We start from the raw sequence: 13505 nt of genomic DNA, 5'->3' as shown, positions 1-13505 counted from the left end.
TCTTCAGGAGCCAATGTAATCGGAATATAGACATCATCTGGTGGAACCATTCGCATACAACATTCAGTTACTACCAACAAATATGGAATAGTTAGAAAAAGAGTTTAAATATTCATTTTCAAATAGAAAATCTCAATGCCAAGAATAAATAATGAAGATATCGTGATACTGATCACCTTTTTTATCTTTGGACAAAAATCCTGTTACGCAATATCATTAGTCTGAATCGGCGGCACCTGTCTATCCCACGATATTCAAGTTTTTGTGTGGAATCAAAGAATTTTCGGACAAAGATCCTTTGATAGGTTCAAATAGATGACTTCTTGATTTACTAGGAGGAGCTATAAGTTGCTTAGGCTTAGGCTAAAACTTGAGCTATGCAAATAATTTTGGAATTTATCTTTTGATTGGTAATTTTTCTAATATTGTTTGTTTTGAATAAATTTCTGATTTTTATTTGTTCCTGTTGTTTAAGTAAATAAATATATTGTCTGGCGATAATGGATTGAAAATGTTCGACTTAAAAATCTTGTCTTGAATTTTGGATTTAAAGGTGGAGTAGCGCCAGTGGGGAAATTGTTAAAAACCACTCCTTTGGTGCCAAAATGACCAAATATCATGATAAAACTTTTCAGAAATGTTTTGAAAGTTTTTTATTTACTGTAAAAAAGTGGCAATTACTCAGTTTTTGCCACTCATAATTTTGGAAGTCGACCGAAAAACATTTTTCTTCGACATTTTTTATGTTTTAATTTTGTTTAAATTATTTGTATTAAAACATGCGACATTTCTTTAAATTTCCTCAAAAGCTAGTATTTTTCAAAATTTTGGCAATTTGCCAAAACTTTGACCGGAAATTGTGAAAAATCTAAAATTTTTTGGAGTGTTTTATTATGATATTCGGTTGTTTTGGATCATTTTGAGTACATTTAGACAAAATCCCCACTGGCGCTACTCCACCTTTAAATGCATTTGGAATATAATATAGTACATTGGACAAACATGGGTCTCAGAACTTTTAAGAACCCAAACTACAGATTACAATTTTTAATCTTCGTTCTATCAAACTACGTACATGCAATTAGACTTTCCCTTGTCCCAAAAAAGTTTTCCGCGGAAAACGTTGCGGATCAGAACGAAATTTATGTAAGAGGAAACCGCAAAACGCGAAATTGAAACATGATAAGATAAGACTAGAGAATCCAATAAGATCACAGAAGTCCAAATGTCAATGCTTTTTCGTATTTTGTAGCAAGATTGCGCCAGACAAGACTGATAAGCTAGTGGGCTTCCCCACGAATGTGAAGCCACAATAGATATGATAAGATAAGAGTACAGAGACTTCCGATAGGATTTTTGTATTATTATTCTTTGCGTTCGAATCTTTCTCATTTAGATATAGACTAGATTCGATTGATGGTTTCTACCCGAAAAAAAATTGTACAAGAATGGGATAATTGTACAAGAATGGATTTTAAGATTTTGATCTTTCAATTGACTTTATTCGAAAATGAATATTATAAGTTGGTCTCTGATTACTTTAACAAAATTTACTTTAACAAATGGAGTTTTTAATTTAAGAATTCTGCACTAAATTTTCCCGTTAGTTGCCACTATTGCGCCCCAGACTCGCCAAATTTGTTGCTGATCTCTAGTAAACTTTCGGATATATCTATCCTTATCTATTTATTATTCCTGTTCTTCTGTTTCTTGTTTCATCAGTTCAAATGTCTGTAGTGGAGAAGTTTATGTGAGTTTTGCCAACTATCAATACTATACACCGCATTACTGAGAGCTTGTGTATGTAGTTTTAATTCTATGGTCTGGTTTGGGTAAGTTTGTCGTTAGTATAGGGATACGGTAGGGGTACTGTAAGAATGTTGTAGTTATTTAATGTATCTTTTCTCGGTACAAAGCACAGTGCAATTTTGGCTCATGAACTAATCGTTGAACAAATTATTGGTCTCACATCTTTAATTTGGCAGCTTGTTTTTTAGATATTAGTAGAGTTATTGAAAAATGTGTTGCCATAAAAAACCAATACAAATCCAAAATTTTGAACCTATCAAAGGATCTTTGTCCGATTTCTCCGATTTCACATAAAAACTTGAATATCGTAGGATAGACAGGTGCCGCCGATTCAGACGAGTTTCGTTGTTGCGTAACTGGATTCTTATCCAAAGATAAAAAGTGATCAGTATCACCATATCTTATTCATTCCTGCCATTGAGGTTTTCTATCAAAAAATGAATATTTTGACTTTGTTTCTAACTATTCCATATTTTCTGGTAGTGTCTGAATGTTGTATGCGAATGGTTCCACCAGATGATGTATATATTCCAAGTACATTGGCTCCGGAAGAGAGCACACTGGCTCCTGGAGAGATCACAATGGCTCCTGGAAGTGTGTCTACTCCAGAGACCTCCGAGGAAACCGAGGCGCCTGAGGTATAACTATATGGATTAATAATACTTACAAGTAGATTAAAACCTTGAACTTTAAGGTAACGATGATGACAACAATTGCAATGGAATCAACAACAGGCAAGCTTTCAACCGATTATTTTCTTAAACTATTAAGATGTTTCAGAAGAAGTATGCCCAACATCTACAACCAAGTGCCCAGATTTAACAACAGTGGTTGAGGGTGAGCATACTTGTTTTATTTTTCAGAAAAGTTCAAATCAATGAACTATTTTCAAGTCAGAGTCGTACGACTCACGTGAGAAAGCACGCTAAACGTTTTTTTTTCTGATTTCAGCGCCAATGATGGTCGAAGTGGTGGATGGCTGCGTTGTTTTATCTTGCCCTGTAGGCACATTGCCATATGGTACTGGTTCATTTGATGGAAGCGAACTAACAGATGTCGCAATACCTGGAGTAGCTAAATTTGTAAGTGGTACTGTTGTTCTATTCTCGAATGAAAAGTTCCAGGCAATTCGAGCACCATTGTCATCGGATGATTTAAATGGCATAACTATAAATGATTACTATGGACTTTTATGTGAAAACAATAAGTTGACGGCCTCGAAATATCCACGTGGAATTTTTATTGGTTTCTCGCTTGTGGGCGATGATGGCTCATTGAATGGGAAAAAAGGACCCATCGCAACTTTGTATGGTAAGTACTTTTACACTACTACACCTACGTATATGTACTAGTATATGTGTAATAACAAGAAAATTGGTTCTCGTTCTGAATTACCAAATTTATATGTTTCAGCAACTGATGGTTCAAACAGAATGGCTCAATGTGATGATATTTTGTAAATTAAAACCTTGAACTTTAAGGTAACGATGATGACAACAATTGCAATGGAATCAACAACAGGCAAGCTTTCAACCGATTATTCTCTGAAATTCTTAAGATGTTTCAGAAGAAGTATGCCGAACTATGACAAACACGTGTCCAGATTTATCAATAACGGTTGAACGTGAGCCAACTTATTTTATTAGTCAGAACAGTTCTAACTAGTGAACTCGTTTCATGTCAAGAGAAATAACATTATAATCACGTCAAGACCATATTTGAATACTTGAAAAAATCCCGTCTACCAAAATTTCAGCTCCAATGATGATTGAAGATGTGGACGGCTGCTTAATGTTTTCTTGCGCCGCAAACGAACTGCCAGTTGCTACTGGTGTATTTGCAGGAAGTGAACTAACAGATGTTCCAGCACCTCCTGGATATGCTCGATTTGTAGGTGGTATTTGGTGTGCTGTAATCAATCTTGAGATTTGTAGTTGAGAAAGTTTTCATGAATTAAAAAGATTTGAACTAAATTCCCACGCAAAAATCACAGCTACATATATGCCTTCTAATAAGTACAAGTTTCCAGTCAATCGTACCTCCATTGTCAGCGGCAGATTTAAATGATGGCATCGTAAATGATTACTTTGGGCTCTTATGTGAAAACAATATGTTGATGACATCGAAATATCCACAAGGGATTGACGTTGATTCAATTGAAGGCGCAGATGGTTCATTGAACGGAAAAAAAGCACCTGTCGACTATATGTCATGTCAATGACATAAAACGGGAGTTTTTTGATACCTGATAACTGTGCAATTTTTGAAAATTTTCACTTATTATAATAAAAGTTTTTATATGATTCTATTATCGGCGGTTTTGCAAAGACTAGATACCCTACAGGGATTTTTACAGTAGTATATTTGTTTGTATTTTGTTCTTGCGCAGCTGGCTTTTCATCCAATGAGACGCCGCAACAGAATTGATAAGATAAGAGAAGAGAGGGTTGATTCTCATAAAAAACAGATCATTGATTCAAAATCCGCAGTGAAAACTAGAATATTGTACAAGATTGGGATAGACAGGTGCCTCGATTTAAATTCTTTAGTAACTGGATCTTCATCCAAGTGATTAGTCGCCATCATTCGTTTTTTGCTATTTAGCTTTCAATCTGAATCGATTCGATTTGAAAATGAATAGTAATAACAGAGTGCTACATGTGAATGATGTTGCCGAATGAAGCTTATATTCCTTGAACATTGGCTTCTGAGGAAACTCAAGCAGTGCGTTTGATTTGTTAAGTGTACTGAGATCGCCTCCGGTGTAATCGAAAATGTTTCTGAAGATCACTAAATATTCTGATTACGAAAAGTTTCGTACTGCCAATTCAGTGGATATAAACGCAACATGGTCTGCAAAGCGTAGGGTTTCATTGATCTCTCATGGGCTTTTGGATATATCTATTCTTATCTAATCATTATTCTTGTTCTTCCGTTTCTTGTTTCATCAGTTCAAATTCTAGTGTCGGAGAAGTCTGTGAAATTTGAAATGGCATGCGAGCTAATCATCCAATACTAATGGCAGTTTTCCATTGCAAAAATCTCCGCGAATGGTATAAATTCCTCAAATTAAAATGGATCCCATAACAGTGTAGTTCGAACCTCATGTTTTTTCTCGTCTTAGTGAATGGTTGAGGCGGTACGGCTGAGGTACTGTAGTCATTTACGTTATTGGCCTGGTCAATGTAAACCGACATGCAATATTAGTTCTTAACCAAAATTTATTTGTCTCACGCTATCATTTTCTAGGAAAGTCGTCTATTTGAACCCTTCAAAGGATCTTTGTCCGATTTCTCCGATTCCACACTAAAACCCGAATATCTTGGGGTAGACAGGTGCCTCCGATTCAGACGAACTTCGTTGTTGCGTAACTGGATTTATCTTCGAAGATAAAAAGTGATCAGTATCACGAAATCTTCATTAATCAGTCTTGCCATTGAGATTTTCTGTCTAAAAAATGAATATTTTGACTTTGTTTCTAACTGTTTCATATTTGCTGGTAGTAACTGAATGTTGTATGCGAATGGTTCCACCAGATGATGCCTATATTCCGAGTACATTGTCTCCTGAGCAAAGCACAATGGCTCCTGGAGAAATCACATTGGCTCCTGAGCAAAGTACAGTGACTCCTGAGGAAGGTACAATGGCTCCCGAAGATACCACGATGGCTCCTGGAGGTGTGTCTACTCCAGAGACCTCAGAGGAAACCGAGGCACCTGAGGTATAACTATATGGATTAATAATACTTACAAGTAGATTAAAACCTTGAACTTTAAGGTAACGATGATGACAACAATTGCAATGGAATCATCAACCGTGACAGGTAAGCTTTAAACCAATTATTATCTCAAATGTCAAAGATGTTTTAGAAGAAACATGCCCAACATTTACAACCAAGTGTCCCGATTTATCAGCACTGCTTAGGGGTGAGCATACTCATTTTATTAGCCAGAGAAGTTCTATAGGCCAACGGAGATCTTTTGAAATTTCAGATGGTATGATGGTCCAAGTGGTAGATGGCTGCGCTGTTTTCTCTTGTCCCGAAGATCTATTTCCATATGCTCTTGGTTCAATTGAAGAAAGCGAAATAACAGGCCTTTCAATACCTGCTGGTGTAACTAACTATGTAAGTGGTCTTCAGTTTGCTGTAGTTAAGTCTTTAAAGTAGCTCACGGGATTTTCGATTAATATCATTCTGTAGGTAATTCGTTGCAATAGTTACTCAACTGTAATCAATTTTTAATTTTCAGTTGAGCACGCTTTAATGAATTATTTGAATTTTTATCAAATGATCCAATCAGAATATGTTTTCAGGTAGTCCGAGGACCATATGAAATAGAAGAGTTAGGTGGCGGCACTGTAAATGATTACTATGGGCTCTCATGTGAAAACAATAAGTTGATAGCCTCGATATATCCACGTGGAATTGCTGTTGGATTCACGACTGCAGGCGCAGATGGTTCATTGAACGGGAAAAAAACACCCGTCGACGCTATGTTATGGTGAGTTCCATAAGTTTAAGTAAAATAAAATTGATTTCAAAAGCCATAATTATCAATGTCGAATCATTTTCTGAAACTTAATTTTTCAACTTGCAATTTTAACTACTAACTATGTTAAGTATTCAGAACTGATATTAAAACAGACGGGGTGTTTGGTTAAATATAAAAATGTTTATTCGATCAAAATTAATACCAAATGTATATTTTTCAGCACCTGACGATAGAATAGCTGAATGTGATTGCAATTTATTATTTATAATTTATGTATATATATTTGATAATTGTTAAATTCTAGCTCTTCTGTGAATCTTTTTTCTTGTTGTTTCTAATAAAGATCAGAAAAATAGTACCTAAATCTGTGACTGGATTTTCATGAGACGCCACATCAGAATTGATAAGATAAGAGTACATAGATTTGATTCTCATAAACACAGATCAATGGCGTGAAGTCATTAGATTATGAACGAAAACTTGAATATCGTACAAGCTTGGGATAGACAGGTGCCTCCGATGAATATTGATTTCAATTCTAAAGTGAGTGGATCTATCTTCGAGGATTGATATATGTGATCAATCGTCAACTTTTTTTTGTAATCTAAACAAAGTTAAATTGACAATGAATATTCCAAGTGTTATTCCTACTATATTTTGTTTGATATTGATTGTTGTATGAGTTTTTGAAGTAATCGTTGAATAACTTGTTAGTCTCACATCTTTGGCGCTTTGACAGCTTGCAGTTCAGATATTAGTAGAATTATTAAAAATTTTACCATAAAAACTATTACACATCAAAAAGTTGTCAATTCGAACCCAGTAAAGGATCTTTGTCGGAATTCTCCGATTTTTGACAAAAACTTGAATATCATAGGATAGACAGGTGCCGCCTATAAAAATTGACTTTGTTGTTGAAAAACTGGATTCTCCTCCAAAGATAAAAAAGTGATCAGTCTCACCGTAACTCATTATTCACTCTTGCTATTGAGATTGCCTATTTGAAAATGAATATTTTAACATTGCTTCTAACTATTCCATATTTGTTGGTAGTAACTGAATGTTGTATGCGAATGGTTCCACCAGATGATGCCTATATTCCGAGTACATTGGCTCCTGAGAAAAGTACATTGGCTCCTGGAGAGATCACAATGGCTCCTGAAAAAAGTACAATGGCTCCCGAAGATACCACAATGGCACCTGGAGGTGTGTCTACTCCAGAGACCTCCGAGGAAACTGAGGCGCCGGAGGTACAACTATATGAATTAATAACACTTACAAGTAGATTAAAACCTTTCACTTTAAGGTAACGATGATGACAACAATGGCAATGGAATCAACTACAGGTAAGATTTCAATCAACTATTCTCTCAAATTTCAAAAATGTTTCAGAAGAAACATGCCCAACATTTACAACCAAGTGTCCCGATTTATCAACAATTGCTGTGGGTGAGCATACTTCTTTCATTACTTAGAAAAGTTCTAATTAGAGAACTGGTTTCGTGTCAGAGTCGTCAGAGAGTCGTCAACAGAGATCTTTTGAAATTTCAGCTCCAATGATGGTCCAAGAGGTGGATGGCTGCGCTGTTTTTACTTGCCCCCCTGGCCTGTTGCCATATGGTTATGGCTCCCTTGTAGGAACCGAACTAACTGGATTTTATATACCTCCTGGAGAGGATACATTTGTAAGTGGGGTTCGGTTTGCTGTAATCAAATATCTAAAGTTACTCTATTGGAATAAACCTTTGAGCCTGTTTTCATGAATTTATTAAACTTCTTACCAGCCAAAAATCCACAATACTTAAAGGTGGAGTAGCGCCAGTGGGAAAATTGCTTGAAAACATGCCTATGGTACCACAGTGACCAAATATCATATTAAAAATTTTTTAAAAAATTTTCTAAATTTTATATGATTTTTTGAAAATTGAAAAAATCTCGAATTGCATAAAATTCCTATTTGAATTACCGCCAATAGTTCGATGTTCAATGGAGCGCGCTTGCATTATTTTAACTTTTATTCATCAATTTTTCTTATTTTTGATTGATTTTTCATGTTTTTGAGTAATTTTACTGGAAATTTAATGAAAAATTCAAGATAAATGTAAATGTTTTATTAAAAAGCGGGCGCTAAAGCCTAAATCTTTGAAATAGATTATTTCAGGCTCAACGTTGTTGGAAAACGTTCTTTCTCGGTTTTCAATTATTTTTAGTGAACAATCTACATTTATCTTAAATTTTTCATTAAATTTCTAGTAAAATTACTCAAAAAAACATGAAAAATCAATCAAAAACAAGAAAAATTGATAAATAAAAGCTAAAATAATGCAAGCGCGCTCCATCGAACATCGAACTATTGACGGTAATTCAAATAGGAATTTGATGCAATTCGAGATTTTTTCAATTTTCAAAAAATCATATAAAATTTAGAAAATTTTTTAAAATTTTTTTACTATGATATTTGGTCATTGTGGTACCATAGACATGTTTTAAAGCAATTTCCCCACTGGCGCTACTCCACCTTTAATTTTTCAATAAGCCAATATGTTTTCAGAGACTCATCAGACCAGTGACCCTGACAGAATTAAATGGCGGCACAGTAAATGATTTTTTTGGAATCTCATGTGAGAACAATAAGTTGATCGTCTCAAAATACCCACGTGGAATTTCTGTTGGCATCACGCCTGTGGGCACAGATGGTTCATTGAGCGGGAAATCATCTATGGACACAATGAGATGGTGAGTTTTAGTATAAACCTATATGTACTATTACAAGTGTAATTACAAAAAAATTGGTTCCCAAAGTTTCAACTGATATTAATCATGAAGAACTGTTTTTAGACTTAAACTAATTAACGAAAAAACTGGATTTTGAAAAAGTCGACAGAAGAACTAAGTATATTCTCAAATTTATATGTTTCAGCAGCTGATGATTTGACCATGAATGGCTCGATGTGATGACACTTTGTAATTGATAATTGTTTAAAATGTTTTAATTGTTTTAACCTAATGAAAATGCATCTTTTTTCAATTCTTAATTGTGTCAAACCAGCCGTTGTGCTCCGACTGGCTCCAAATTAAATTTTTTGAACAAATCTTAAAGTGCTAAGCTTTCGGTGCATTTTTTCTCAAGTTTCACAAAATTTCACTAAAATTCTAGATTTTTCAGATTTTTTACTTTCAGAAGTTAGAAAATTTATTCTGTGAGAACAGGCGATGTTTACGGCACGGATGGATCTTATAGCGGGAAGAAATCTATTTTGAGTCAAGTGGATTGCGATTATTAAACTGTTTGCTGAACGAGAAGGAGAAATATTTTTTTAAGCACATTAAACTGGTAGAGGGGGTCGACCCACTCTGAAAATATGCTCTGTCCTTTTAGCACGTGGTGTCCCAGAGTGTCCCATTTTGGTTTGATCTACGTAGATTTACAAAAAATGCGGGAAAAGAGACACAGAGTTCTGAACTGGAGGATTTGCATGATTAAGAGCGTGCTGACGTCACATTTTTTTGACCAAAAAATCCCGCATTTTTTGTAGATCAAACCGTTAGCCATGTAAAAACCCGAGGGATAACCCTTTTCTGAAAGTGGGTCCGTAAGATGTTTGTTTGTTTATTCGAAATTTGATAAATAGTAGCAAAATGTAATACATAGAAGATCAACGAGGAAAATCGAATAACACATAAAATAAGAAAGACCCGTCAGAGTCCATCTTAAGTATGATAATAATACAATGAACAAAAACACTTTTCAAGGAATTCAAAATCCACAAAAAAAGTTTTTCAGGGAAACCTCAAAGATTTTCGATTTTCCACATTTTGAAGGAATCAACAATTATCATATTATTATTTGAAAAAATGTAAATATATGCAAATTTTCTGCCTGTGTGGATTGATAATTTCTTGCTTTAAAAGCTCTGGTAGCATCCCAAAAAACAAGAACAACGATGTCGAAAATTTCTTATTTTGTATTTCTAACTTTGTGTTTGATTGGCCACATGGAAGCCAAATGTATTGCCAATTTGCCATCAACTGTGAGTGAAATTAGTTCATTTGGGCACATACTGAGCAAAAAACCCAGTACTCACTTTGTGTCAGAGTGTCCCATATTGGTTTCATCTACTTAGATCTTTGAAAAATGCGGGAGAAGAGATACGTGCTGACGTCACATTTTTTTGGACAAAATTTCCCGCATTTTCTGTAGATCAAAAGATGATGGGACAGCCTGACACCACGTGAGTCGTCCTTTAATATTTTAGGAAATGATGGCAACATCCACAATTGAGACTTCAATTGTGACAGAATCGACTACTCTCTCAACTACTCAGCTAGCTACAGAAAACAATTGTCCAGTTAGTCAGGCGAAGTGCCCAGACCTATTGAAAGAAGAAGTGGTTCAGCGTAAGCCGGAAAATCACCCCAGAATCATATTAGGCCAGCAGAGATCTTTTGAAATTTCAGTTCCAATGACGATCGAAAAGGTTGATGGCTGCGATGTGTTCGTCTGTCCCGAGAACACATTGCCATATGTTCTTGGATCATATGAAGGAAGCGAACTGCCAAAAGCTGATAATGGTGAAAAAGATTTTGTAAGTGGTATTTTTCTACATGGGTCATTTATGCGTTATGGTGTTAGCACATAATTCACCAAGGTAGCTGTGTCCGATATTGGCCCAAACTTATCTAGCGTCGAGTCCAAAAACGCGATTTTAGACTATTTTTTTTAGAGTTTTTGGGTCGTGATTTAAAGTTTCTTAATGTTTTAGTGGGGGTTTTTTTCTGGGTACCAATTGGAACTTGGGACTGCCCCGCCACGACTAGGCCTAAGCCTAAGCCGAAGTCTAAGCTTGAGATGAAGCCTAAGCTTAAGCATAAGCTAAAACCTAAACCAAAGCCAACGCCTAAGCAGAAGCCTAAGCCTAAGCTCAATCTCAATCCCAAGCCTATGACTAAGCCTAACATTAGCCCAACATTTCGCTGGAATATGGTGCAGTCGACACTTTTTTGGGCATGCATACGTTTGGTGCAGTGCGTCAACTAAGCCTAAGCCTAAGCTTAAGCCGAAGCCTAAGCCTAGCCTTGTTCTAGACAAAACCATAACTGTCGATCAAACTTTTAAGAAATCAAATTTTTCTAGCTAATCCCACCTCCATTGTCTATGGCAGATTTGGGTGGCGGCACCATAAATGATTACTATGGACTCACATGTGAAAACAATTTGCTGACGGCCTCGAAATATCCACGTGGAATTAATCCGGGCTTGAAAAATGAGACTGTTTGCGGAGATGGATCGTTGAACGGGAAAAAAGGGCTTCTCACCTCAATAAGATGGCGAGTTGACTTCAATTAAGTGCTCACTAAATTTTTTTTTTTCAGCAATTGGTAATTTATAATCGATAATGTTTCTGACAATAAAATTTCAATCTTGCGAATTGATATTTTGGTGTGTTCGCTAGCATATCTGATCCATGAATTGGGTTAGAGATTCCGTCGATTTCTAACCGATGAAGTTTTGTGTCCACAACAGATGTCAAATAAAAAAGAACTCCCGAATTGATGAATCAGGCACTTTGAACTGCATCAATAAAAGTTGATTATAGCTTGATCTACGAAATACAGACTTGATTTGGTCTAAGATTCGGACTGACGGATCAGATACGGAAAAACAAGAATAATGCGTAATGATAAGATAAAAGTGCAGAGATTCGTGAGAGGACTAAAGATCAGCGGGGGTGGCAGATGAAGTCGGGATTCACCCCAAGGCCTAGCCTTAACCCGGAAGTAAAATAGCATGTCGTACTGCAGATGGGCCAATCGGCGGACGAATGGCTGCCCACCAGCTAGAAGCGACCCAACAGCGGGCCTGACAATTTAAAGGTGGGGCACCGAAATTTGAGACTTTGCTTTTTTAGACCCAAAATGATCCAAAACTACCGAATTTCGTAATGAGACGTTCTGAAAATTTTTCAAAAAAAAGTTATGGCCTCTCGAAATTTTGGAAAAAACGGCCTATTTTCAGCTAAAATCTCAAATTTTGGCAACTTATCGGTGTCGCAGCGGTTGGAACTTAATTTTTATTTGATTATCATCCTTTAACGCATATTTTGGCATTTTATTACGTGTTATTTCGTTGATTGAGATGTTTTTTTGGCCAATGGGGACGCAATTATGACACAATTTTCCGTCCCCATTGGCCCAAAAAGCGTCTCAATCAACGAAACAACACGTAATAAAATGCCAAAACATGCTTTAAAGGATGATAATGAAATAAAAATTAAGTTCCGACCGCTGCGACACCGATAAGTTGCCAAAATTTGAGTTTTTAGCTAAAAATAGGCCGTTTTTTCCAAAACTTTGAGAGGCCATAACTTTTTTTTGAAAAATTTTCAGAACGTCTCATTACGAAATTCGGTAGTTTTAGACCATTTTGGGTCTAAAAACGCAAAGTCTCAAATTTCGGTACCCCACCTTTAAGCCGTCGTTACAGTTATGCTTCGGGACAAACGACCGGTCAAGATGGGTCATATAGTGGGAAGAAATCGGCTCTAAACGAGCTAGATTGCGACTGAAGCCTGAATGTTGTTGTATTGTGCGAAGAAAAACATTTTCTGTTAATTGATGATCCATTAAGTTTTCGGAATAAAGTGTTTTTTGCTAGTAGTCTAGAAGCGAGCCAATCCGCAACCAGTCCTTGGCTCGAAGTGGGCCTGAAGTAAAGCCCAGTGGGATCGCCAGAAGACAGTGTAGACGACTTCCAGATCAGCATAGCAATGCAATTCTATTTACTTTTTACTACTATTCTATGTAGTAACAATATTTATGTTTAATTATCAAAATGGAAAATAAACATTTATTTATAAGTTTACCAGCCGTTCGCACGCGCTGAAGCGCGTGCTCCGACTGGCGTTCTCAAAACTAAAATCAAATTCTGAAATTTCTGAGCCTTTCTCTGCAGATGGAAGCTTTTTTCTCTGTTTTCCGGAAGTTTTCGAGCAACATAAATATTATATAACTAAGTTTTAAGCAATTACAACTCTAAAACCTCAAGTTTCATGGAGCTATTTCTAAATTACTTGAACGTATAATTTTCAACACGTTCGTAAAATCATATGACCCTTTTCCGGTCCTCTCCGAAAGTTTTTGGCGAGCGTTTTACTGGAAATTCTAACAATTTTTGATCTTTTTTTTAATTTTTGAAACTTCAGA

The 13505-nt window shown here is 35.9% G+C and overlaps 4 protein-coding genes across 4 annotated transcripts; all 4 read left to right on the top strand.

The window, feature by feature from the left end:
• Positions 1-2246: 2246 nt before the first annotated feature.
• On the top strand, positions 2247-3269 carry F16G10.14 (DUF281 domain-containing protein; the record flags this gene model as incomplete). The annotated part of the gene is made up of 6 exons (NM_061866.4): positions 2247-2447; positions 2504-2543; positions 2590-2646; positions 2761-2891; positions 2934-3120; positions 3223-3269. 6 exons carry the CDS (start codon positions 2247-2249, stop codon positions 3267-3269), a joined length of 663 nt encoding a protein of 220 aa, NP_494267.2.
• Positions 3270-5266: 1997 nt separating this feature from the next.
• F16G10.13 (DUF281 domain-containing protein) lies at positions 5267-6315 on the top strand (the record flags this gene model as incomplete). Its single annotated transcript, NM_061865.1, has 5 exons — positions 5267-5530; positions 5587-5632; positions 5679-5735; positions 5802-5935; positions 6124-6315. The coding sequence occupies 5 exons, from the start codon at positions 5267-5269 to the stop codon at positions 6313-6315; spliced, it is 693 nt and encodes a 230-aa protein (NP_494266.1).
• Positions 6316-7309: 994 nt separating this feature from the next.
• F16G10.11 (DUF281 domain-containing protein) lies at positions 7310-9324 on the top strand (the record flags this gene model as incomplete). The annotated part of the gene is made up of 6 exons (NM_001377722.2): positions 7310-7552; positions 7609-7648; positions 7695-7751; positions 7854-7987; positions 8854-9038; positions 9223-9324. The coding sequence occupies 6 exons, from the start codon at positions 7310-7312 to the stop codon at positions 9227-9229; spliced, it is 666 nt and encodes a 221-aa protein (NP_001364759.1). The 3' UTR covers positions 9230-9324.
• Positions 9325-10246: 922 nt separating this feature from the next.
• On the top strand, positions 10247-11649 carry F16G10.10 (DUF281 domain-containing protein; the record flags this gene model as incomplete). Its single annotated transcript, NM_061863.4, has 4 exons — positions 10247-10333; positions 10559-10700; positions 10761-10888; positions 11437-11649. The coding sequence occupies 4 exons, from the start codon at positions 10247-10249 to the stop codon at positions 11647-11649; spliced, it is 570 nt and encodes a 189-aa protein (NP_494264.2).
• Between the last annotated feature and the right edge of the window lie 1856 nt (positions 11650-13505).

This window comes from Caenorhabditis elegans, chromosome II, assembly GCF_000002985.6.
Source record: "Caenorhabditis elegans chromosome II".
NCBI lineage: Eukaryota > Metazoa > Nematoda > Chromadorea > Rhabditida > Rhabditidae > Caenorhabditis > Caenorhabditis elegans.
This window is presented reverse-complemented; position numbering and strand designations above follow the sequence as displayed.